This window comes from Phalacrocorax aristotelis, chromosome 6, assembly GCF_949628215.1.
Source record: "Phalacrocorax aristotelis chromosome 6, bGulAri2.1, whole genome shotgun sequence".
NCBI classification, from domain to species: domain Eukaryota; kingdom Metazoa; phylum Chordata; class Aves; order Suliformes; family Phalacrocoracidae; genus Phalacrocorax; species Phalacrocorax aristotelis.
This window is the reverse complement of record NC_134281.1, coordinates 7,715,408-7,739,761: the sequence shown is the minus strand read 5'-3', so window position 1 is coordinate 7,739,761 and position 24,354 is coordinate 7,715,408. Positions and strand designations below refer to the sequence as shown.

Here is a 24,354-nt window from a genome sequence, read left to right as displayed (position 1 = left end):
GATCATGCTGCTTATTGCTCTTCTAGGCCACCCTGGTAACAATACATTAACCTCTCAGCGGGGAATGTGATAAACAAAGTAAAACTGCTTTAGTGAAACCAGTCATTTAATGGCAGCACACATAAAGTGTCCTTAAAGATTTGTAAATGTAATAAGCTGCAGTTCACTGAGTGAACCATAACTGTTCCTAATTTAGCCAGTCGAGGAACATGCCAACCTAATTTGTGATTGTAACATTATGTTGTTGTGTTTTCTTCCTTTTCCCACCTCTCCAGATTCCATTCTCTCTGGTACAATTTCCCCTCTGGGAGTCCTTAAAGGTAAGTCCTCTTTAATGATAGACATATAAGTTATACATTTCGCAAAGGCTTTCCATGGTAACTTATCTAACTTGATTGTCACAATTATGGGCACATCCAAAAATCAGTGAGTGTGTACCAGCCTACCTGTACACGTGAAGATCATTTGCCTGACTATCTGAAAAATAACAGGGAACATCTAACCACTGATACATGGCATGCAGCCTACGTTTTACTCCCCAGCATGCCACAACTCTTATCTGCTACCCCAGCTATTTTTACTGATTAGAGTGGAAACCACATGTGTTGTAGTTCTTTTTTTATTTTATTTTAATTTTTTTAGTGTTTCACTCTTCAAGGTAACAGGCAATTGCAAATGATAGAGAAAACAGGTTGAGCCTGGGTTTGTATACAGGAAGAAATGCTCAGTGCATTACTGGCAAGCTATTTTGATTGGCTGTGTGTAGGCTATTTCAAATGTCATTTAAAGAAGCTGTCAATTAGATGATATTTTAATAGTGCAGTCTTTCAGAATGATGCACTGTTCTCCCACCAGCTGGTTGGTTTGTTTATAATGGACATAGGGTCTAGATTTTTGAGCACAGAGCTGGATTTGAAGTCATGTAATTTCTCTGTCCCTCTGTTTTTTTCCTTTAACTCACTGCAAAGATGAAAGTAAGTCAGGGTTTTTCACGTGCTTGGAGATCCTGGCTTGGAAGCACAGGAAATTGTTGCAGATCATTAAAAGCATTGTAGCAAAATATAATGTTTATAAGAGAGGAGCTGGAGAGAGAGTAATTTTCTTCTTGTTAAGGGTGCTGAACTTCTGAGAAAGCTTGGCGCTGAGACCCAAACTGGACAGAGGTACTGGGAGGGATGGGAACGCTTGATGATCTTCCTTGCCCCTTGCTGCTTCTGTTGAGGGAGGAGGGCTTATGTTCTTGGTCCTTGTATGCTTGGTTGGGACAACAGCTTGTCCTCTCGCTGTGTGTTGGTAGCTGGGGTTGTTCTGGAGGGATGAGCCCCTGGTGTGAATGTTTGCATCTGGAGGCTTCAGGGAGTCAAATACAGGGAGTCTACAGGCAGAAGGAGCATGAAATACATCAAGAGCTTTCACAGAACTGAGCTGCGTTTTGCAGAGGATTCCGGAGGAACTTCATGAGCTTGGTCTGATGTGGTGTCTGGGTATCATCCCATTGCACAGGGTAGCTTTGGTTGCCTTATTAGGAATCTGTTTCCCTGCCAGTGTCTAGGAATGGCTTTCTGTAAACTCTTCGGCAGCGATACTGGCCTGACCTGCTAATTGTTAGTGCGGCAGCCGTGTTTGGGAGCAAGAGGTGGCAGTGCTTAAAGGCAAAAAGTGCAGTGTTCTTGCCAAAACCACATAAAACAGCAACATCGTGTAGCTGTTTTCAGAATGTAAAGTTGTTTTAACTAATGTCCTCGTAGCTGTGACAGTAAAATGTATTGTTTAGATTGCAAGCTTTAAAGAAGCCAGTTTGAATTTAGCTAGAGCTGCAGGAGTGAGTCACTTAGGATGAGACATCATGTTTAATCTAAAGAGGTCAGTGCAGATCTGAAGAGAAACAAAACTGGACCAGTTGCAATATATTCTTCTGACTGCAGAACCGAGAGTAGAAAATGGCAAAAATTAGTCTTGCGTGCTCCAGCCATGTTGCCTCAGCACAGGGAGAGAGCTCAAGGTTTGCCACATCAAAGCCAGGCACTGAAAGCAGAATATGTCCTGTTTATCTGAATGAAACTCTTAAAAAAAATTGCCCTGACAGTACAACAAAGGAGAAGAAACATTATGGTCCCATGAACATGCTGGATATGGCCAGTAGTTTCAATAGGAGTATGATTCAGGCAAGGGCTTCTCGTGGGTGCACGGAGAGACAGTAATTAAGAGGAGGTAGGAGTGCAAAGGACAAGAGACAAACAGCGGGCAGCCTGAACACAGAAGAATTGACTGAAGCGGTTGGTTAGAGAATGTCTGAGGGACTATTCTGCACTGTGTTAATGGGATTACTTGAGAAAGTAAATGCAGGAGCAGTTGTGTGTGATGTGTGTGGATCATCTCACAGAGGAGAACAGAACAAGTGCTGTGGCTGTGTCATTTTTAAACCCATTAGTACAAAGTTACATAAGCTGATGGATGATAGACACAGTCTTATAATTCCCTGAGCAAGCTAATAACCATAAAAATGAGGAAAAATATCTTTCCACTGTAAAGGACAGCTAGCGAGGCACATGGAAGAAGTGGAGAGTTTCCTTTTCCTTCACATACGTTCTGGCTGCAGCCAGCAGCAGGGTGTTAAGCTTAAGGAAGCGTAATAAAGTCTTGTCTTAGGCAGCAAATCAGGTGTTTCTATATCCTGTTTTCTCTATCTGCTTAGCTCCAGGCTGCTATGGTTATTCCTTACGCTTCCAGGAGGCTTTAGCCACATAGTCTACATGCACACTTTTCTTCTGTCTGAATGTAGACCAGCTGTCCTATGTGAGAGTAAACTTGCATACCATGCACTAAACTAAGTTAGAAGAAGAAGAGAGAACATTGTATGGATTACTGAACTATAAAGTTACTTACACTGTGTGTGCTGGACAAGAGGGTATTGCAGTAATTAGCAAAGGATAGATACTGCTTCAAATACCGGCTTTACTTCCAGTTACTCAGGTGAACACACAATTTAGAAACAGTCAATAGACTCCTTTCTTAGATTACAGTGACTCAGGAAACAACAGTAAACAAATTATGGTGATTTTAGTAAAAAAGAAAACTGCCTTTTTCTGGATGTAGGTAGCATCCACTGCTATATTGCATGCTTAATGTCCTTTCCCTTCCCAATTCTTAATTTTCCCATAGTTTGATTTAGGCACAGATTATTGATACAAACCAAAGGGGAGGAGGAAACTGTGCTACGATGTATCAGATTTCAGGACAGACATTGTCATTCTCTATTAGGGTGAGTTAGTGTAGTGCTTCTCTGTCTTTTTAGTCCAAACCTTACAGCTAAAACAATTTTGAAGTCTTCTCAGAGTTCAGGAAAAGAAGGGGCATTTCAAATTTCATTCACTCTCTGCTACACCAGCCCTTGGAGGAGCACCATGGCTGATTACCACTGTGGCAGTTTGATCAGGTTTAGGTTCTTTTAGGTGGGGCTAATGCTTCAGATCCCATCTCAGAGGTAGCTGGCCGTGAAGAAAGGCAGCAGAACATAGTTGTGGTGTGCTTCCCAAATGCCAGCCAAGCGCACTGCCTTCCGTATTGGTTCAAGTTTTGGAATAACAACGTAAGATACAGTCCCCCTGTATGCTGGCCTGGAATTTCCAGGGTGCCTCTGTAATTTGCTTTGGAAATACTATATGTGCGTTCTTCACTGTGGGAATTTCAAATTCCAGGGTCTGTGTATTTGGCATGAAATTGTGGTGTGTTAGAGGGAGTCTGGCACAGCTCTCTTGCTTTCACCCTGCCAGGGATGCGAGTCTCCACTCAGATGACTGTAGCACTGTGGAGTTCAAGCCTTCTGTGTGACCTTCTGTTCTGCTCTCTTCAGGTGTTTTATTCAGCACTTCTAATCATCACATCTGAGTACCTACCAACAGCACATAAATGATTTATAATTTGTTTCATGTTGTGTTTTAATCCATAATTATTCTCTTTTAGACCTACCTGAGAAAAAAAGACAACTTTAATTTCTTCAGTGGGGATATTGCAGAAATACAGAGCATCAGGGTGGTTTTTTTTTTCTCAACAAAATGGAGTTTAAAAAAACAAAATCAAGAGCCTCTCTTTAGGTTTGAGTCCAGAAACATCTTGTCAAAAATGCCTGCTTCTTATGCCTGAGTGGAAATGGTCAGCTCCCTTGGAGACCAGTGCTGTGCATAAGATAAACCTGTCTCAGGTGAAACAAGACTCAGTCCTCTTGGGTTTTATATTTCCGCATGTTGGCTGCGCTTCAGAGCCTCTGAGAGTTACTCCAATGCAGCTGTACATGGAGAATGCTCTCTTTATGGACCAAATGTATTGTATGTCTGGAGAAAAGGCTCTGGTAGCCAGTGAGGAGGGAAGGAAGAGGTGGGACAGGAGGACATAGGTCTCAAATGAGTGGACTTGAAAAATAAGGGGGTTTTTGTTTGGTTGGTTGTTTTTTTAAGCAGGGAGAGCAAACCTACTATTCTGGTAACCTTTTGTCTTTTTCATTTGACATGTCCGATTCTGAGATGAGACACTTGGACGTTACTAAAACTTCATAACGTCAGGGTCAGGATGACTTCACCCTGCAGACTGTGTGTGCCAGCAAGTCCTGCTCTTGCACACGCAGCCTCTCTGGGAGGGCTGGTACAGACTGTGCTGCTCTGCTGGCCTGTGACCTGCAAGGAAAGATAAAAATGTTGGACTGACCATGCTCAAGGTGATGTTCTGGCTTTTCTGACACTAAGTGGAGCCAGGATTTCCCTCTTTGTCTTGGTTCTGGGCAAAACCTAAAGCTCTTAGACTTTCTGCAGCTGTAGTGAGCCCACATGTTTGTTTTTTTTTTTGTCACTGGCTTTAGCAGTATGATAATTTTCTCAAATCTGTAAGTCTCACAAATTACCAGGTGTTTTACAAAGGGAGAGATTTTGTTGGACCTTCAGAGGCAATTGCTAGAGACGGGGAGCTGTAATGACTGTGGTGGCATGTGATAGTGGTGTAAGATGCTGAACAAGTAGAGGAATGCTTTGGTGGCTTCAGGAGGAAAGAATGGTTTGAAGAGTACACACAGGCACATTTCCACAGTGTGAAACAAGCAGGGCATTGCAGTGAAGAGTATGGGGAGAGTCCAGCTGTTTCCCTGTGAGGCTGAGCAATAGCAGAAGGTGTTTTCTGTCCAGGTTCAGCTGCCAGCCCAGGCACGAGGCACTTGCATTGAGAGGAAGAGAGCTTGGAAAAACTGCCAGTGGACTGGACTGTAGAGCTACGTGAAGGCATTGGCATGTGTACTCATTTGCTTGGTTCTGCTGGTTCTTCCTCTCGGAGAGCTCAACTTCTGGGGGCTGGTATAAGCAGTATAGTGTGTGAACAAGTCTGGTTTGAGGGTGGGTGGTTTGAGGGTGGGCTCAGCCTTGCTTGTAGGTGTCAATGCAGATACACCTTTGAGATATACCTTGAAGCATGCAGTGCAAAGACTGCTTGGTGGGTTCTGTGGAGGGTGAGGACTCTGCTCTTGGTTGGAGCTCATTGCACCTGATTTTTGGAGTTAATAAGAATGAAAGGTTTACAGAATGCTTCTGCCCAGGCATCTGGGGTTCTCGGCAGTAATACGTGTTTATAACTCCACCATTGAAACAATAAACCACATGCTATTTCCCTCCTAAAATTTACAATCAAATCTGTTGCCGTTTAACAGGGTAAGTAGAAAATAGAGGAATGTAGCCAAACTGGGCCTAAAATGGCTTTCCCTGCTCTATAGGTAGGTGACAGCTTTCCTTCTTTCCTGGAGAAGCAGTCTAGTATTTCTTTTCTGCTGTGCTCAGCTGCATATAAGCTGAGAGTAAATGAAACCCAGGCCCAGCTTTAAACCCATTTCCTTGCAGGCAGTGTAGTAAGTGTTCTACCATACCTTTCTCCTTCTTTGAGTAACGATCGGGCTGATTTAGGGATTAAGTCCTAATCGTTAAATAACGCTAACGTGTCTGCCATTTGCTTAGGTGCTGTATCAGGAAAACAGATTTCCACGGCAGTGTTTCGAGGCATGATGTAACTTGCGGCCAATGTGGCGTGTGCATGCCGTTAGCATAACGGCTGCATTTTTCTCACAAAAGAACAATGTACCCAACAGCTGTTCAGCAAACAGCCCTCGCTTTATTAGTGTCACAGTAAGTGTCATTCACACAGTCTTGAAGCACAGTCAAAGGAATGCTGTACGCCATCTGCATCAAAGAGAAAGAAACAAATGCAATCCTTACAGCACTGCAGACATGTTTGAGAAAGTTTGATAGTCTCAGATCATCAATGCAGCATTTAAAACGGCAGAAGTGAAACAGACTCACGCAGTCTGTAGATACAGAGCCAGACTGTGGTGCTCTTGGTCATGCCTGGACCACAAGAGGTTCTCTAGAAGTCACTGAGCTTGCCAATGATGTCTGGGGATGTTTGGTAGAATACAGAAGTCATCAATGTGAAGCATTCACTGTTTGATTCGGACACTTACTTCTCGCTGAAGAACCTTTGAAGACTCCTGTAGTTCTTACATGTAGTTTATTCACACAAGCCTGCAGGAAGCACAAATTTTTTAGCAGGTAGTAGCAGTGCAGATGGTCAAGGAAAGCCATCCTAACTTTGAAGTCATTTTTCAGAAGTGCCTTTTTTCCCCCCAGACACATATATGGCCCTTTGTGCTGTAGAAACTGAGTGAAGCTGGCATATTATGTTCTGCCTTGCCATGGGAAGACACATTCTTTAACCAGGCTTTTAGCACATCCATTTTGATTTATATCCAAATGGGTCACAGACATCAATGCAGTATTATATAGGGAGAAAAAGGGAATGAAATGCTTTTAACATGAAAAATATGCTGTTGCATGTAGGCCAACTTTTGTTCTCTTTCTCTCAATTTATCTAGGATTTGGATGGGTTTAATTCTAGGGCCAGATTCGGTACTGGCCTAAGTGAGTGCAACCCCATTAGTGTGAATGGAGTCTCAACGTTTATGTCAACAGTGAACTTAGATCGTTGAATTTTTCCCATGTTTGGTCTTGCATGTTTCCTGCAAGATAATATACACATGTACTGCACATATGCCGTACATATGCACATAAAAATTCACTGGGGAGGACATTTGGCTCTATACTTTTTGACTTTATGTATAGAAACTGCAATCAGCTTATGAATTTTTTGCTTCTCCTGTAGCTAATGTGCCATGCATCTGTAAGGATCAGCCATGCAGAATGCCACGTTGCAAGTAGAATACCTAGTAGCAAAGGCAAGCGTGAAAATTGCTTTTCTTTCCTCAGTCTGCAGGACTGCACATGCACACAAGTCCATGTGATTAATTCGGAGAGATTTTTCTCCCCTCTGTTATCATGAAGTTGAACACTGCTTTGAACAGAGGGGTATGTAGAAATACTACAGATGCTTATCATTGGAGTGTATTGTAATATTTATTCAGCTGCAGGCCTCAAGTATAGTGTATGCCATGAGGTCTGCTTGCCTCTTAGTGCCTGAAGAATAGCAAGGCCAAGGCAGAGTTGTCTGATTCTCTGCGATGCTTCCTGCAGTGCTTGGGGTGTTGGTCTGGTCATCAGGTTTGAGAGAAATGGGAGCATTGCACTTTCCCAGGATCGCCGTAGCTTAGGTGTCCTGAGTATAGACCAAGAGCCGACTGCATCGGGAATGCAAAGCTGACAGATGATCTCTACCCCAAACTTTTACCACAGATGTAAAGCAAAGGTGACAGGCATACACAGGTAAGGAGTTGTGTGAACTAGTCAAAGGTTATCGGCCACCTGGAGGCCAGGTGTCCTCAATATGTGAGGAGCCCATGTTTGTGGGCACCATGTACTTCCCCCCATATTTAAAGGTGGTAGTAATTTTTTTTTACTTGTTTTTTAGATCGAAAGGCCTTTGTTATATTCTAAGAGTGATTTTTCCAGTGCGCCTTCTGCCCAGCAAAATGGGGTGTCTTTGTATTCTCAGTATTAAAAGAGCTGAATAATGTTTGTGGTGAGAAGCAGAGGACACAGGCCTATGGGACTGTATGAAATGGGATTGTGAGGAAGAAAAGTAAGGTTCTGCCCACGTATAAAACTTGGCCCTTCTCTGCGAACATTATCCCTGTGAATAATTGGAACTCTGCATTCAGGCTTCCCGCCGTGTCCCATCCCTTGAGGACACACCCGCTGTATTGCTTTACACGGTGCGGCAATGCACAGTGCGATTTACATATATATCACATAAAAGTGTTTACAAAAAAAATTAGCATGTGATTGAGCTGGGAAGCTGCAGAGGTCCCCAACTGTACGGGTTTCCATGCGCTTCAGCCAGAAGATTTATTTCCAATTTGTTATTCATAAGGGAAGAGCGGGAGATTGGGATGGGGTCCTTTGAAGTGGAAAACAAAGTCTTCTATTCAGCCCTCAGCTTAATAGAATACACATGACACAGGCTTGGCATGGCGGCCTGCTTTCATGTAATGCACTCCTTGTCATTTTGCTTTCCTAGGCTGTGAATACTAGTGGGAATGGGTATTGCCCTGGAAAAGTCTCGTTATCTCCTGCTGCCTTCTGCAGGAGGAGCACAGGGTAAGCAGGTAGGAGCCATTTGGTGGTGGCGGTAGGGAAACCAGGCCGATCCAGTTGTTGCAGTTGTGTTGCTTATTCCCGGTTTATGTTTTATATTGAAAGAGCGTGTGTAGGAAAAGCAGTGTAATTGCAGGGCTTCTGCAGGTGTTACACAGGCATTTCTGCCTTGTTTGGAGGCCCTGGGCAGGGAGCAGTGACCCCTGGGCTCTGAGCCTGCCTCTGACACCTGTCTTCTGCGTGACCTGAGCTCTCGCTGTTATCCCCCTGACTGGAAGTGACTGAAGGAAGGTTCTTCTCATTTTGTGCAGCACTTAGGACTGCAGAGTATGATCTAGGCACTGTATCACTGCAAATAACCAGCAATTCTGTCCGAAGTCGATGTTTTGGGGGTGTGTGTATAAACACAATATTTCGAGAATGTGGCCCCGGTTTTATAGTGATGTTGTTATTACCTGCATCTACAAGCCTCTGATAGCTCCTGTGCCTTGCCCTGTGTTAGCAGTATTAAAACCACGCTCAGTGTAGCACAAAGGCAAGTGGTTTTGAAGAACTTACAAGCCCAGCTTACCACAAAGCCCTGTCAATTAGTGGCTCTGTGGGCTATGAGAGAAAATATGTGTGACCTTCAGCGCATCAGCTTAGCCTGCAGCGTGAGTGTGGTTAGAAAGAATTTGGACCAGAGTCCTGCCAGTCCTCTTGCCAATGTGACACTTGCTCCTCCGGGATGATGTCCTCTCGCCACGCTTCTCTCTTGCTCTTCTGCGTGCTCAGGTTTGGAGCTCTGGGTGAATCACCAAAATCGGAGATGGAAAGACATGCATGAAGTCATCTCATCCTGCTCTTGCCAGCACAGGATTATTCCCCACAGTACAGTCTTGAGTGCCTTCTCCAGTCTATTTTTAAATGACTGAAAGGAGAGGGCTTTCCTCTCCTCCCCGGGGAGGCTGGCTCCACTGTTCAGTAGACCTCACTGTTGGGGAATTTTCTTCCTGTTCTGCAGCCTCAGTTCTCCTTTTCCCGAATTTAATTGAACTGTTCCTGGCTCCACCCTTCTAAACAATTTTCCGTATTGAATGAATGTTGCAAATACCTGTTGTCAATTTGCAGGCATAATGGATGGGAATTCATTACCATTTGCCTTGCTTGGCAAAGGCTTTTTGTGCAGAACTGTACTGGGAAGCCAGGCTTCATCAGCAACTAGATTTCAGAGCTCCATGCCAACAAATAAGAATGACCTTTTCCTACTTCTTTGGACAATGCCATTATCATAAAATCCCAGCATGACTGAGAATTGGCTGGGCTTCTGGCAAAGCCATGAGTCTGTCTGTTAATGTGCTGGTTTTCCTCATAGTCCTCCAGCAGATCTTCCATAGTGTTTTTTGCCTGACAGAGGTTGCTGGTCTGAGTTCTCAGGTTTAGCTGTAGATGTATCCAGATTTGGAGAATATTTAATTAAAAAATACAGTAATTCTGGTTTTATCAAGTGGCTCCAGCAGTTAAATTTCTAAACCCTGACTTTCAGTTTGAGATTTTTTTTAAGAACCTGAAGTGTTTTGAAATAGGTTTTGAAGGTGGGATTTACACTTTGACAATACCTAGATGCGTTGGAGTGTAGCACCCTTTGTCTTAGGAGGCATTTGTCCTTCATCCAGCAGGACTGACTCGCAAGAAAACTGTGTCCAGGGAGTCTAAGTGAAGAATTATGAATCACTATTTATTTATTTTTAAGATGAAAATCAGTTTCTGCTGTGGGTGACAGAAGAATAGAAGCCCACACTGAAAACACCAGGAAAAGAATGGCTAGCATTAGAGAGACTGAAATCCCTGTAGTGCTTTCGTACAGCAGAGCTGCAGCTATTTAGCCATGGCAGGATACCAAACAACATTGTGGCTGGCCATTGTTGCTTGAACAGTTTGATTTTTAAAACATTCAACTGAAATATAACCAGTAGCCAAGTTGGAAGAAGTGAGTCTTAAGGACAGCATGTTAAATGAAGAGTCAGCAAATGAGTGAAATGAGTTCTCGTGCCCTGGTGGGAAGCGGCTGTACTGCAGACCAGGAGCCCGAGAGCAATATCTCAGCCTAGCACAGCTATTGGGTTGCTTTCAAGAAAATTTTATGGTATAGAAGTAATATGGCTTTAAAAAGAATGAGATAGTGCTACAGCTGTAAAATAAAATTACTGATTTCTTTGTGATAGGCCTCCAGACCATAGATCCCATCCCTTTTTGCTCTGTACCGGTCCTCACAACATAAACCAGAAACTTCTGCTCCAGAGAACTTCCAATGTTAAGCATTTCAGGAGATGGGAAAGGGATGACGGAGCGGGATGGAGGAGGAGAGAACAAAGTGACCGTAGCTGGCATAACAAAAACCATCCCAGCACACACTGGCCTTTGCTGATACTGATCTGACTCATCAAACTGTTTGACATGGTTCTTGATAGGTGTTTTTTTAGAAGGCACTGTTCTTGTTGGTGGTTTAAAACATGCATGTTTAAATGATGCTGTGAGTTAAATGGATTGGAGCATGGTGTGTGGGAGCAGTGGAGAGGAGAAGGGTGTGTGGTCCCTAATGACGCCAAGTGAAAAACAGAGACACACCTGCTTTGGGATATAATGGGAGCGATAAGAGTAATTTCTTAACGATGGGGGTTTTTGGGGAGTGTGAGGGGAACAGTTGGTTTAAGAAATGAGGGGGGGGGCAAATGGGACTTCTGTCTTGCTTTGCTGGGGATTGGTCGTTTTAACTGGGAGTGTTTGGTACATCTGGGCTGAACCGATATTGCTTCTTGCATGCCGCCCCCCTGCTCGGTGTTTTGCTTTGCACTGTTTTATCTGCCAAAAAGAAAATAAATTCACAAAATATTTGCAAAGTTGCATGGCCACAGGCTTAAATACATACATATGAAATCCCTGAAAGCAATTTGTTTCAAGCCCTCCTCAGTTCCAGGAATCTTTCTCACTCCATCTGCTCGTTCAAGTGCACAAGTTCCTTGGGAAAAATCACTTATTACATCACTGAAAAATGCCACAAAAATAGCTTTTCACTTAAGTTCCCATCCTCGGAGTTAAGTCACATGGGGATCAGATAGATTCAAACATTTAATAACTTTTTATTTTCCTTTCTCTTTAAATACAGGATCTCTGGTCATGGAAGCAGGGTCACGTGGTGGATTCTTGGCAGTCAGCAGTCTGTGGAGCTTTTGCAGGTGCAAAGGATTATATGTTATACTGGGAAAGACTAAAGAAGAAAGGGAAAAATGTGCAAATCTATTAAGTACAGCAGAACAACATTCCTTTGTAATTCAAGTTTGTTTAGAAGAAAACGGATCCAGTTGTTGTCTGGAAATAGGAAAGTCAGCAAAGGAAAGAGAAGTTAAAAAAAAAAAAAGACTCAAACAGGGTGTCTGTTTGAAAGACAACCAATTTGTTTTTGACAAATTTCTGTTATTTAAAAACCAGGGGCCTGTCAGTCAGGCTTTGCGATTATTTCAAAGTTGATTTGTAAAATCCTCGTCCAGGAGAAACTTTGCCTGGGTGGGGGTTTGTGCAGCTGTCTGGTCTGAGCACTTCCCCAGGGGCTGGAGTGATTGCAGTGAGAGGCCATGATTCACCATTCATGTGACAGCTCTGACAGCCATGTAGATTAACTAGAGTCAGGAGAGCAGAGGCTAGCACTGCACAGCCCGGAGGCAAAAGCCTTCCGCAGCAAGAAAAAAAAACCCCGGAGGACAAAACATCTGGGCAATCTCCAGACACTAGAAGAAGAATAAAGAGTGGCAGAATACAATACTGCACTATTTATTACCAAACAAGCCAGAAGTTAATTGAATTCTTCAGTAGGCTTCTTGCTTGATTTTAGCCTACTGTAGTTGTTACAGAAAAAAAAAAAAGAGGAAAAAAATCAATTAATGACTCATCAGTATAGCTGACAAGTTTGAGGGAGGAGAAACTCAACTGCCTTAATAGAAAAAACAGATTAGTAGTGAAGAGATGGATAGCCAGAGCTTTTCCCCGAGGAGCTAAAATACATTTTGAGATTCCAAACCAGTAACAGAATATGTGGAAAAAATAAATCCTGTTTAAAGAGAAATTATAGCATTTCTTGAAATAGAGATTATCAAAAGCAAAGCTTGTTCTTTGATGACTTACAAAATCAGAGCCATTACATCGTATGTGATTTTTAAAAAATAAGCTCTGTTAGGGGAATTGAAGTATTAATAGCAGCAGAATTCCAGCAGAGACTGAGGCTTCGTTTTGATGGGCGCTGTAACTGCATGAGTGAGGGAGGGTGCGTGGCTGTAACTGTACACGGTTTAGTAGATTGGGCATGTGAGCTGTGAGGGAATGGTTTAGCTAGAATTGATTCCATTTTGGGGCAGAGCAGATATTTTAGATGATCTCTTGTAGTGTCATCCCACTGTATTTTCTATGCTTATGTGATGGGGAGGGAGTTTTATTCTGCTTAAAATTCAGTGTACTGTTGGATTTTACACTGGCTTCATCAAATCAGTGCATACAAAATGAGAGTAATTGAAACAGATCGTTCATTTCTGTTTTGAAACAAAGCAAGCTGTCAGACTAAAAATGCTTTAAAATGCAATCTGTACGTCTGCAGGTGTGATAGGGGATCATTAATTTAGCTCTGTTTGATTTCTTTACAGTCAGATTGATACAAAAACTGTGTTCAGGTGCGTTCAGAGAACTGGAAAGGTTATCTGATTTACCCAAGGCCTTGCGGAGTAATTTCCTGGAGTCCAATTTGGTGCCTCAATTGGAAATTTAGCCCAGTGCCTCCATTTCCTTCTCTGTATGTCTTGATTCTGACCAGTTGTGCTTGGACTGGCTACCTTTTGATGGGCGTTCAGTAGTGTCCGCTCGCTTTCTAGCAGAAATGTTGGAGAAGGAGCTTCCAGAGGCACGGTTGCGCGTGGACGCTTCGCTGCCCTTTGGCAGGCGCTGGGGAGACCAAACGCTTTGCGCCAAAGGAGACACGGGGTCCTCTGTGGAGCAGCACAGAGACTTCCAGGCTCATGGTGGTGGTAGATGAGGCAGTTCATCCTGGCTGTCTTCATAGGCTCTATTGCCCAAGCATAAACCTTTCCAGAGCTTGAGTGCTATTTTGTAGATCATGTTTTAACTGGTGATGATATATATTCTCTGGGTTATCCTTCCAGCTTCACTTCCTCCAGCCTGGTTCTCCTTCTTTGTTCTTTCTTTCCCCAATCCTTCCCTTTCACCAGCAATATTTTAACCTTCCTCTTTCATGTCTCTTTTGAGGACCTCCTTCAAAACTCACAAGGTTCAACTCTTTCTGGATCAGAACCTTGCTTTTCTGTCTCCATTGCCCCACTTTACAGGCATGTAACAGGCAGGCCCTGTGTTGATCTAATTCAGTGCTGCACCCATTCTGTTTCAGTGAAAATATTTAGCCTTCTTGTTGAATGGGGGCAGTGGAAAAATAATTTCCTGCTTTCTGAAGAATGGATTCCATGGTTAAAACTTATTAACTACCTACATATAGCTTCAAACAAGGGAAGAAAAAAACAGACCAAACTCTCTATCCCTTTCTTTCCACCCCGAAACAAAACAATCAAAACCTCACCAGAACCCTGTGAATAAAATCAGATGGTTGTGTGCATCTGAGTGATTTAAAATCGTTACGTTAAAAACCTTAAAAGGAGAAGTTTATCCAAAAAACAACGTTTGAACACAGAGATGCTGTCAAATGCCACCATGGTAGTAGTGGGATGGTGAAATCACTCAGACATGCTTTTCTCCTGTGTTCTTTGCTTGAATTCAATAGTTTCTAAAAATACGTTAGAGGTCCTGAGGGGCAGGGTAATAAGCTGAAACAAACTGAAAGAAAAGTCCTGTTTGGCTTCCCTTATGGCACACACACACATATATGTGAGTCTCTGTGTGTTGGTTAGTTCCTAGCTAAATCATAACTGATTATTTGGCGAAGAGAGAACAAAGAGCAACAATATATTGAATTCCGTCCCCAGTGCCTGTGAAATGGCAGCAGTTTCAGCCAAGGTGCAGTGAGAGGTCCAGCTCTTCCTTGCTGAGCTGACACGTAAGATGTATGTATGCTATCCATGGGCTTTTTATAGAAATGTAATAGGCATGAGCATAAATATCAGAGATTTGGAATCCTCTCTCTCATCTGTTAATAATTTAATCCCTGGAGGCCTTGTCTAGCTTTATCATCATCTTGGGTGTCTTAAGTAGAGGAGATGTTTGGAGCAGTTGGGGAGTGAGAGAAGGTGATATCTGAGCAGCCGGTGGGGAGGAGCCCAAGGGTTCATCTACATGATATTTTAAGCCTGAGGTTGCATTTGAACCAAACCTTGCCTCGTGCCTGAGCTGTTTGGACACCTGCCCAGATTTGGGCACAGGCTTTGGCAGGCTGGAGGCAGCGGAGGGAAGCACGTCCCCATGCTGCGGGCAGGCCAGGCATGATTGTGGTTGCACCCCATGCTCGAATCTTCTCTAGGCTTAGGCTGCCTGGCTGGACCACTGCACCCCAGCCCTGCACCACACCAGGGCAGGCTGTCCCAGAAGACCGTCTGGGTGGTTTTCGTATGCTCTCTATGGAATTGGGCCAGTGGCGAGGAAATCCTGGCATTGGGCATCGGCTGTTGGGAAAGCAAAGTGCTGCCCTGGAGCAGTGAGGCAGCTCCAGCTTGTCGAAGAACCTGAGTGTCCATTTAACGCGATTGGAAATTGCCTCTGTTAAAGATGCCTTCTTTCTCCCTACCATAAAAGAAGTGCGTCTTTACATTAATAATTAATGCTCTGTGGTGACACAGTCACCGGGAGTGGAGGTACAAGCCTAGTGAATAATAAAGCACTAACGAGGGCTTTTTGCACATTAACAGGGAAGACTTCCCATCACTTTTGTTTTGATCTAATCAGCTCTGACAAGATTACACACTGTGTCTAAAAGCTTCTTTAACTCTATAGCTCTGAATAAATTTTTGAGTAGTTCTCAAGATTTCCCTGCAGTGTCTGCTTGGACCGTGCTTCTACCCCTGAACTGGTTACAACGTGGGAGGAGCAGTGCTTTGCCTCTTGGTTTTTCTGCTGAAAGCCAAAGAGGTTCCTGGGTCACTTTGCTCTGCCATTGGCAGGTGTTGTTCCCACAGTGATAAAGGACCAGAATAAACTTCCTTTTAAAAAAATTTAATGTGACATCAATAAAGTAAAAGTTCAAATAAGAACTGATAGATTGAAGAGTTCTGAAAAAGACTGTTAACCTGGAAATCAGTCAGTGTAAGACAATGCTATAAGGTTTAGTGTTGGACCTGTGCGACTCAGGTTTTCAACCTGGATTTGGGATTCGATCCTGAACCAGTCCTGGGTAACCTTCAGGCATCAGTACAGAAAATAGTAATGAAGACAGGTAATAATACAGCTCAACCTGGATTGTTTTCTTTTCTGAAGGTGGGCTAATTTGAACAAGGACATTAGTCAAGCACAATTTCGTATCTGTTGAAATGAGCTTGATCCACCAAACTGGGCTGGTGTTGCAGAAGAGATTGCCAGGGCTCTGGCCAGACGGCAGAAACACAGAATCATGAGGAGCCCCTGTGATGGCCAGAAGGGTTCCCTGGACCCTTTAGAAAGGGTGAGGAGAAGTTAAAAGGGTACAGAAAAAATATATATAGGGTCTGAAGATGAACTTGTCTTCTAGCCTTCATAGGATCTTATTTGAGGAGTGTGTCAAAGAACCCATGAAATATTTTCCTATAGCAGCAGCAGCAGCAAGTTCTGCAGGCAGTCACCTTACCATGAGGACCTAGGGCTATGTATTGTTCTCAGGTGAAGTATTTCACTCTGTTCTGATACTTCTCAATTTGTATTTGCATATGACAGCTGAAAGGGGTAGGAAATGCCAGCAGGAACCTAGGGGAATATCTTAAGTCTTCAAGATTCTTTATTCTTATTGCCAAATAAAGGTAAATCATTCTTTGCAGATGTCTGTCACTAGCACTTCCATCAAGAACTGGTCACTGGGAAAGTGTGAGTAGCAGAGGGATTTTCTGTTTAACACCCTGAGCATGGTGAAATTCAGCTGCTCAGCTGACGTGTGAATACAGAGTGGCCATTGTAACTTCTTGGGAGACAGGTGATGAATTTTCCACTACTGCGTGAAGTTTTGTTTTCCCAGTAGAGGAATTTATCACTCTATGAGAAGTATTAACCCAAGAGCCTTCTCCCATGTGAAAATCCATCTTTATGCCTACTTGCTGAGCCCAAGTCATGACCAGATCTTTCTAAGGCAGGGGAGAATGGGGCCTTCTCCAGGCATGGGTTGGCGAGTCTGTCTGAGTGCCAACTTCCTGCAAAGGTGCCTTTTTCCTCTGTCAGCTCTGCAGAGAAGCTGGAATGATTAGGAGTGTAAGGCTGGATGTGTCTGGGCCTTTCTTGCCCACCTGATACATTGATACCCTCTTTTCCTGGTTGCTGACTAGTTGAGCAGGACTCCAGCCTTATTGTGGCAGCTCTTGGAGAATTCAGTGACAGCAGGAATAGACTAGGGGACTGATTTGAAGATCTGTTGGGCCTTACTGTGTATTAGTGTAGTACACAGCCCTCCTATTTTGAATGAGTAGACTTTGGCTGTACTAGTTTGTATCTGTTTTATTAATGTGATGATTGGAAACAGTTAAATAAGTTCCTTTACCCAGCTAGACTAGATGGGACTGAGCAGTACCTCGCTAGCGCTGTAGCCTGTTCTTGGATACCTGTGCACTAACATTGAAGAGGTCGCTCTAATATTACCGTGGACGTTTAGGGTTAAGGCTGGAGGAGAATTCATTTTGTCAGACTCACTGCCTTCAATAAAATGCAGTTCCGAACAAATGCTAGCTTTAATCTTGTGTTTTTGTCAAGCATATACAAACTTGCATTTAATTTAGCTGCTATCCTGCTGCTTGTTGTGCTTATGAAGCATTTTATTGTTGCTGTTGTCATTCTAAATTGATTGGTAAATCTGTACCAAATACTTCCCAGTGATGGAAAAAGAAACATTGAAATGTTAATAACAAAAGCATCTGAAAGATCCAGATGTTAGCTGGGGAGAAAATGAAAACCAATCAGCCTTGATTAAACCTTTCAGATAAGTTTAGGAACAGCGTATCAGGATAAATTCTGTTTGTTCTAATCACTCCGTCAGCCAAGTTTGAAGCTTCTGCCAATAAGAAACTGTTAGGAACAAATGCATAAAAAAATTACTGGGATATGCTAAGGGAATTAAGTTAGTCTGACTAAAGTGTTCCTGTCAACTCTCTAGCTGAGTGGTGCATTGAGATTTTTTTGCTTGATATAGGTCTGAGAGCCATGTGGTTCACTGTTTAATTTTATCTTGGTCTGTGGGCAAAGGAAGGGCTTCTACATTCAGGCTTGTAAAGCCACTATTTTCCATGGAGATTATTTTTACTGTTCTAAAAATACATCGCTAAGATGAGTACCAAAGTTTCTATCCAGACCGTTCTCTCAAAGCCTTTGGGTCACTTACTCAAAAACTGGCTCACAATAAAAAGATTTTTGACCTTAAAGAAGGTCCAAAAATGGGCTGGAATTTATTTTAACTTGCTCATAGTTTCTGCTTTTGCTTCTTGAGTACAGCCCATTTTTCTGCTTTTTAGTGAGGTATCGCTGCTAGAAAGCTTCCGGCAGAGTGAACCGGATGGGCTGACCTTACGTGAGCAGAAGCTACTCCTAAACAAGGCGCTTTGGGCTGTTCGCTAACGTGGTTTGCCTGCTATTCTTGTTTGAGATCCAGGGGACTGCACATGTGCCTTACTGCAACTCCAGAACTGTCATGGGACATTCCTTAATTAACTGTAAGAAGTCAACGTAGGGTGCCAGCTGGCCCAACCTCCTTTCTGACATAAAGCAGGGGTTTAATATGTTAAAGCTAAGGTGGTTGGAAGAGAGATATGCAGGTAAAAACACAAGCCAGTGGGGAAGATGGATTTTTTTCATTACTTTACAGATCTCAGAAGAGATGCTTTTCCCCTCTCTCATCCCAAGTACAGAGAGATCAATTTTTCTACATTCCATAAAACTTGGAACAGAAAATAGATTATTTTTAGCTTATTCCCTGGGTACTGTGTGTAGGCTTCAGTCTTTGGAGTCACTTTGTTCCCTGCTGTAGCAGATACAGGATTTATACAAGCTCCAGAGGAAAAAAAACAGGAGGAAGAAAGAGATTTCAGAACAAGTCCATTTCTCTTGTCTTCCCCCCCTTTCTTCCCCTTTCTTTCTTCACTTACTGCCGGGCTGCTCCTGCATTTTAAAAGTTTCCTTCAGTTTGGCTCTTCTTCAGCCTGAATTACTTGCTTGAAATATTGTGAACAGAGGAGGGAGAGAGAGATTAGAGTTAATTTTAGGATGGGGAAATAAAGCAAAGGGATAAGATCCTGGGAGAAAAAGCAGCAAAGCTGGTCCCTAGATAGTACAAGAGGCCAGGCTGTAGCCACAGGGCTGAAATATGGAGACAGACACACACGTTTGTGCTTGAGCCATGGAGATGGATAAGCTGAAGATTTCTGGCTTTAAGAAGGAAATACACAGCTGAGCGGGCTGCACGAAGTGAAAGTAATGAGTTCCAAGGGTAAAGTTTGGGAGCGATTAGAGATAATAGAAATGCCCAAGAGAGGAAGGTGGCACTTGTGGCAGCAGGCTTCTGACAATTTCCAAAGACCATTGGGTGGCTTCACTTTGTTGTTATCCAAAATGGAGCTGATTTAATTCACTGGAGATGAGCTCCAGCCCAAACACTGGCTTGTTTTTTTTCCTTGAAACAGAGTCCCAGGTCTAACAGTTGAAGTCCAGATTCAGTCTGCTTGTATCTTGTGGATAATCTGGCCCCTGAAGCACACGTGTTTCAGATGCAGAACATCTTTCCTCTCTATCTTTCTAGCATTTGAATGGTAAGGTTTTAATTCTCAAGGCAAAGCACAGTGTGATAAGCTTATTTTCCAATCTCTGCAAATGAGTAAGCAGGTTCTTTCTTTCAAACTGGTCCGTAGGTGTCAGAAGTGGAATCCATTATCCTTATGACTGTCATATGTTCATATATGTACAGAGTCCAAAACAAAAGGACAGTAATCTCAATAGGGATGTTTGGATTTACAGTTAACTAGTATAGAGCTGTTTTCCTTAAGTCAATGCAGAGGAAAAAACACTCTATGTACAGACCTTCAGCAAATGTACCTGGACTCAGACATGAGGAAACATGCTGTAGGCATTAATAATGGAGTAGTGTTGACCACAGCCATGGGAATTATAGGCAGTGTGGCATTCATATGTAACCAACAATGTCTCACTTGTGTTTGGTATTTTAATTTGCTCAGGTGGATTTGCAGCTGCAGTCACCACACCTCTCGATGTAGCAAAGACAAGAATTATGTTGGCAAAGGTAAGAGCAAAGGAGGCCAGCAGACATGCAGGTGAATGGCTTGGGTAGTTCCAGAGTTGCTGTTACGGTCATTACAGAATGAAATCCAGCACCTTTTAATAACGATTTCTGCTCTTGTCCTCGAAGGCAGGATTAGATGTGAGCAGGTACCACTTGCAGAACTAATGAAATAGTTGTGTTCCTTTCCTTGTATTGCTCCCCTGGTCCTTTCCCAAAGGAGCTGAGAAGGACCTGTGGTTGTGCTAGACTTCCAGAGTCATGTGTGGTGCCTTTAGGAAAAAATCCTCAGAGTCAGATGCCCAGAGTTAAACTTCCCATCACGGATTTATTCCTCTGTTTTTTTGATAATGTTGGGCTTGAGTGTGTGTGCCTTTTCTGAGAAGGGCTTGGCACTGGATTTTCTGTCCTAAAATTTTAAGGCGCAGAGGTCATGATGGCTTACATCTGACGACCAGAGCAGAAGGAAGATTGTTTATAAGATCAGTAAGATTAGTTAGTAGTTAAATCGCTAGTAAGTCTAGTGTTCCTGTCCTGATCTTGCCGAACCCAGAGCAGTGCTAAGCAGCCACATAGCTAACAGCTCTCGGCCTTCCCTGCCCTGAAAGAGCTGTTGTGTTGGCAAAGGTCAGGCATCCTGGAGTTTCTGTGGATGGCTTTTACCCTATTGCTCATGTCCCTCAGTACGAAGATGCTCCTTGTCGATGACGTGTACCTCCCCAACCGAGTCATGCACGTCTGTGCTCACCATGTGGCTGCGTTGCGTATCTCATTGCTGGGTGCAGTACCTGCTGCAGCTTCTTTGCCTTTGGATCATGTGGGTGATAAAACTCTAAGAACTGGGTTTCATTTCTGTCTGCCGCTGTGCTGAGTAACCAGGTCAGCGTTGGTAAGGGAATGAGGGTACTTTGGCGTATTCTGAGACCATTCAGACAGCGTCTTTATATTAGTCATCACTAACTAGATCACATATGTAATTTAATTGTCTGTAGACCTGCTGTTTGTCCTCTGTTTTGCTCTCAAGGCAATTTTCACATGCAATACACTACTCCATGGGTTTTTTTAAGTAAATCTCCAGTAAATCCTCTTGCAATAAAGCAGTAAAGTTGCTTGTTGGTGCTCTGAGAACGTGTTTTTATTAAATTCTTACTGCGGTGTCAGCTGCTGGATGTAGAGCTGAGCGTAGTGCAGAAAGGACAGGGTACCCAGTTGTGAACTAACCAGCTCTGTGACCTTGGAGCGATCCTTTTGTTCTTCTGCACTTCGGTTTCCCATCTGCCCTTTGCCTTACTCCTGGAGATGAGGAGCTTTTACCTGTGCCTGAGGTAAGGAGATCGTTAGGATGTCTGTAATTGCTGTAAAGTAGCACTAACCGGGGACAGGGAGCTCAGTAAATAATTAAACCTCTCTGCCATCAGTTTCCAATCTCTCTCTTTCTGTGGTGCAGGCTGGTTCCAGCAATGCTAGCGGGAATGTTCTGGCCGCCCTCGGTGGCATCTGGAGGACACAAGGCCTGTCGGGGTAAGGACATGCTGCAGAAGCACATTTCATGTGTTGGTTCTCTGTGTTGGGGAGCAGGAGAGGGCAGGATGGTCTGCTTATATTTAAATTCTGTCATACAGAAAAAAACATTTAATGGTTGCACACATGGCCAGGGAGCAGCTCTCGGGTAGCTAGGAACAAGAATGTCCCTCCAGGCAGGTCTGGTGTCATCAGTTTAGCACTGCCTGTGAGCAATGTCCAGAGAAGAGCACAGAAACGAGGCGTTATTGGGAATTTATCCGTCATACAATCTCTAAGCTTAGCTCTAGGCTTTGGAGGCATTGGTGACTTTGTGTTTAATGAATGTGTGCATTTGTATGTTGTATCCATGTAAACTTCATGCATGTACGTTGTCTGGTGGCAGCAAATAGTACAGATTGATCTTGAGGCGTGTGAATCGCCGTTCCTGAGACATCAGGGAAGGCCAACATAGGAGCCGCGTGTCCCTTATGGACAGTCTTTTTCTCCTCCTGGCAATTTCCTACTGATTTGAAAACACCAGCAAGGTCTCCTCTGTTCCTTTATACTCACTGTTCTTACTGTGAAGCATGATGGGAGCACGCGATGCCAGTGTGGTGCCAGCAGTAGGGACCAGCTGAAGCAGAAGGGAGGGAGCCATGTGCTGCCTGACGAGTCCTTTGAGTCTCTTGTCAGGACTGGGCTTGAGCACATGCCAGCTTGGATTTCTCCAGTCTGGCAGTTGTTGCGAAAATATAAGTTTTCTGAGACAGGCTTGAGTGCAAAGAGTAAATCTGAGCAGCTGCAGGGCAGCTCTCTGGCTGCTTTCCTCCGGTGACCAGGGTGTAGATGGGTTCTGGGCTTTCTGCTGGCTGGTCAGGGAAGTCTGGGGTGATGTTGATCCAGTCTCTTAACTCTCTCGCTTTACCCATTCCTGAGACTGAGACCTTGCAGCGGTGTTGTGAACAAAAAGTCCTCAGCTAGCGTTTTTAGAACATTTTGAGGTATCACGAGCTTATAAATTATAATTGATTTTTATGGACACCTGCTTCATTTACACTGCCTTGCCCTCTCTGAGTGCATGACTCGTACCAGTTATTGGCCACTTGTAGTGAATATATGTCTTAAACAGCAACTCCAGTACATGAGGTTCAGCCTGTGCTTCCTTCGGTAGGGTTTGTCCCACCTGCCCTTGGCTTGCAAGAGAAATGGAGGGGTTTTTTAAGCTTTACTTGGGGCTTTTCATTGTAATTTCTCATAGGTTTTTAATCCGCTTGATGTGGCCGATACTTTCAGGGTGATGTTTTAACACTTGTAAGCTGTTGCTCGAAGCAGCATGCACATTGCAGCTTTGCGGGAGATAGTTTTAACATCTGATCTCTGCTTGCACAACTAATAAAAGTTCAATCTTCTTTCTGCACATGTGGGAAGTAATTCAAAACAAATTGCAGGAAGTTCCTGAACACCAGTTCCAGGAAGACGTCCAGCTGTGCCCCCCGGCACTGCTCAGAGATGGGTTGTCTCAGGTTTGCTCTTTGAGGTGACGAGGTGATGTGGCACTGGATAAGTTTTGGGTCTTACGTGGCTTGATGGACTCTAGAGCATGTTTTGAAAGGGACTGGGAGAAGTGAGGCCACGTCTGCTCCTGATGGAAGTTGAACTCTGAAGGGTGTGAAGAGGCATGGATTTGGCTGTGGAAACCTCCCCCTTTCCCCAGCCAACAGCAGAAAATACAAATGTATGTTTGTGTTCCTTTCAGGGTGCTTCATCAGTGCCCTTTTCTAAACAACCCAAAATTAAACTCTGCCTAAAGATAGTACCCGTGGACTATGACCAAAGGGAACGCAATTCAATTGAAATCAAAACAATAAGCAATCTGGAGAAAAAGTAACATGTAAAGGAGGCCAAGCTGCGTCAGCTGCAAGGAAAAGGAAGAAAGTCTTGGGAAAAATAAACGCAGAGGCTGCCATGCCTGCTGCCAATTATAAATCTATTAATCAAAACCAATAAAAATGTCGGGCTTTTTTGGCCAGTTGCAACGTGAAATGATTTATGGTTCCTCTAATAAATCTCGTAGTTGAAGAGGAGGAGTTCTGAGGGCAGAAAGACGCATTGCTTATTGCCACCTTATTAAAACCAGAGCGCAAGGCTCAGCTTCCTGGTCTGCACCTAGTAAATCCCTCTGCTTCATGCCAAGAAATTTCACATCCCTTTCTGTCTGGGGAGAGCCAGGCCTGCAGCAGGAGGTAGGATAGGGATGGGGTGAGCGGATCTCTGTGCCTCTTCGCTCCTGCCACCAGGGTAGACGAGCAATTCACATGAAACCAGGTTTACATCTTGCCCGACTGCTTTTCACAGAAGGAGGTGGTAGCATTTGAAAGCCGTGGATGAAGCTTCACCACTCGCTGGTGAGAAAGAGGAGGGTTATTTGACTGATAAACCTGGTGAGATGGCTTGTCCCAGCTTGAGTGTAGATGGGGAATGGAGCTGGCCATTTTCACCTGGCTTCCCGGTCCGAGTGGGCATGGCATGGCAGGCGCGAACCACACTGCTCTCTGGCGCGGATGTGACTGGCGAGAGAGCTGCAGTGCCCAGGGCTTACTGCTTTGCAAAACACGAGCTGCCCACAGGAGTGAGCTCAGGGCAAACCTGTGGTCAGATAAAAGCGGTGTTTTCTCTCAGCGTGGTCACCTCTTTGGTCCGGAGCGTAATGGGTTTTTTTGTGACCAAGCATGCAGCACCTTTTTCAGAGCTGGCCCCTCTGTGCTGTGCCCAGGCCCTGCAGTGCCTTTTCCAAAGGGTGGTTAACCTGTTAGTCTCTACTGAAAAGGAATTTGCTTT

The 24,354-nt window shown here is 43.8% G+C and overlaps 1 protein-coding gene across 7 annotated transcripts in view; it reads left to right on the top strand.

The window, feature by feature from the left end:
• Nucleotides 1-24,354, top strand: part of SLC25A26 (solute carrier family 25 member 26) — a 95,017-nt gene that overhangs the window by 62,900 nt on the left and 7,763 nt on the right. For 2 of the 7 annotated variants that reach the window (XM_075095762.1, XM_075095758.1), the window contains exons 6-9: nucleotides 276-320; nucleotides 11,722-11,791; nucleotides 19,952-20,016; nucleotides 21,461-21,534. In XM_075095762.1, the coding sequence (XP_074951863.1) occupies nucleotides 276-320; nucleotides 11,722-11,791; nucleotides 19,952-20,016; nucleotides 21,461-21,534 (254 nt within the window). The remainder of the gene's footprint in view (nucleotides 1-275; nucleotides 321-11,721; nucleotides 11,792-19,951; nucleotides 20,017-21,460; nucleotides 21,535-24,354) is intronic. The other 5 variants (XM_075095761.1, XM_075095757.1, XM_075095763.1 and 2 more) reach the window with 4 other exon arrangements.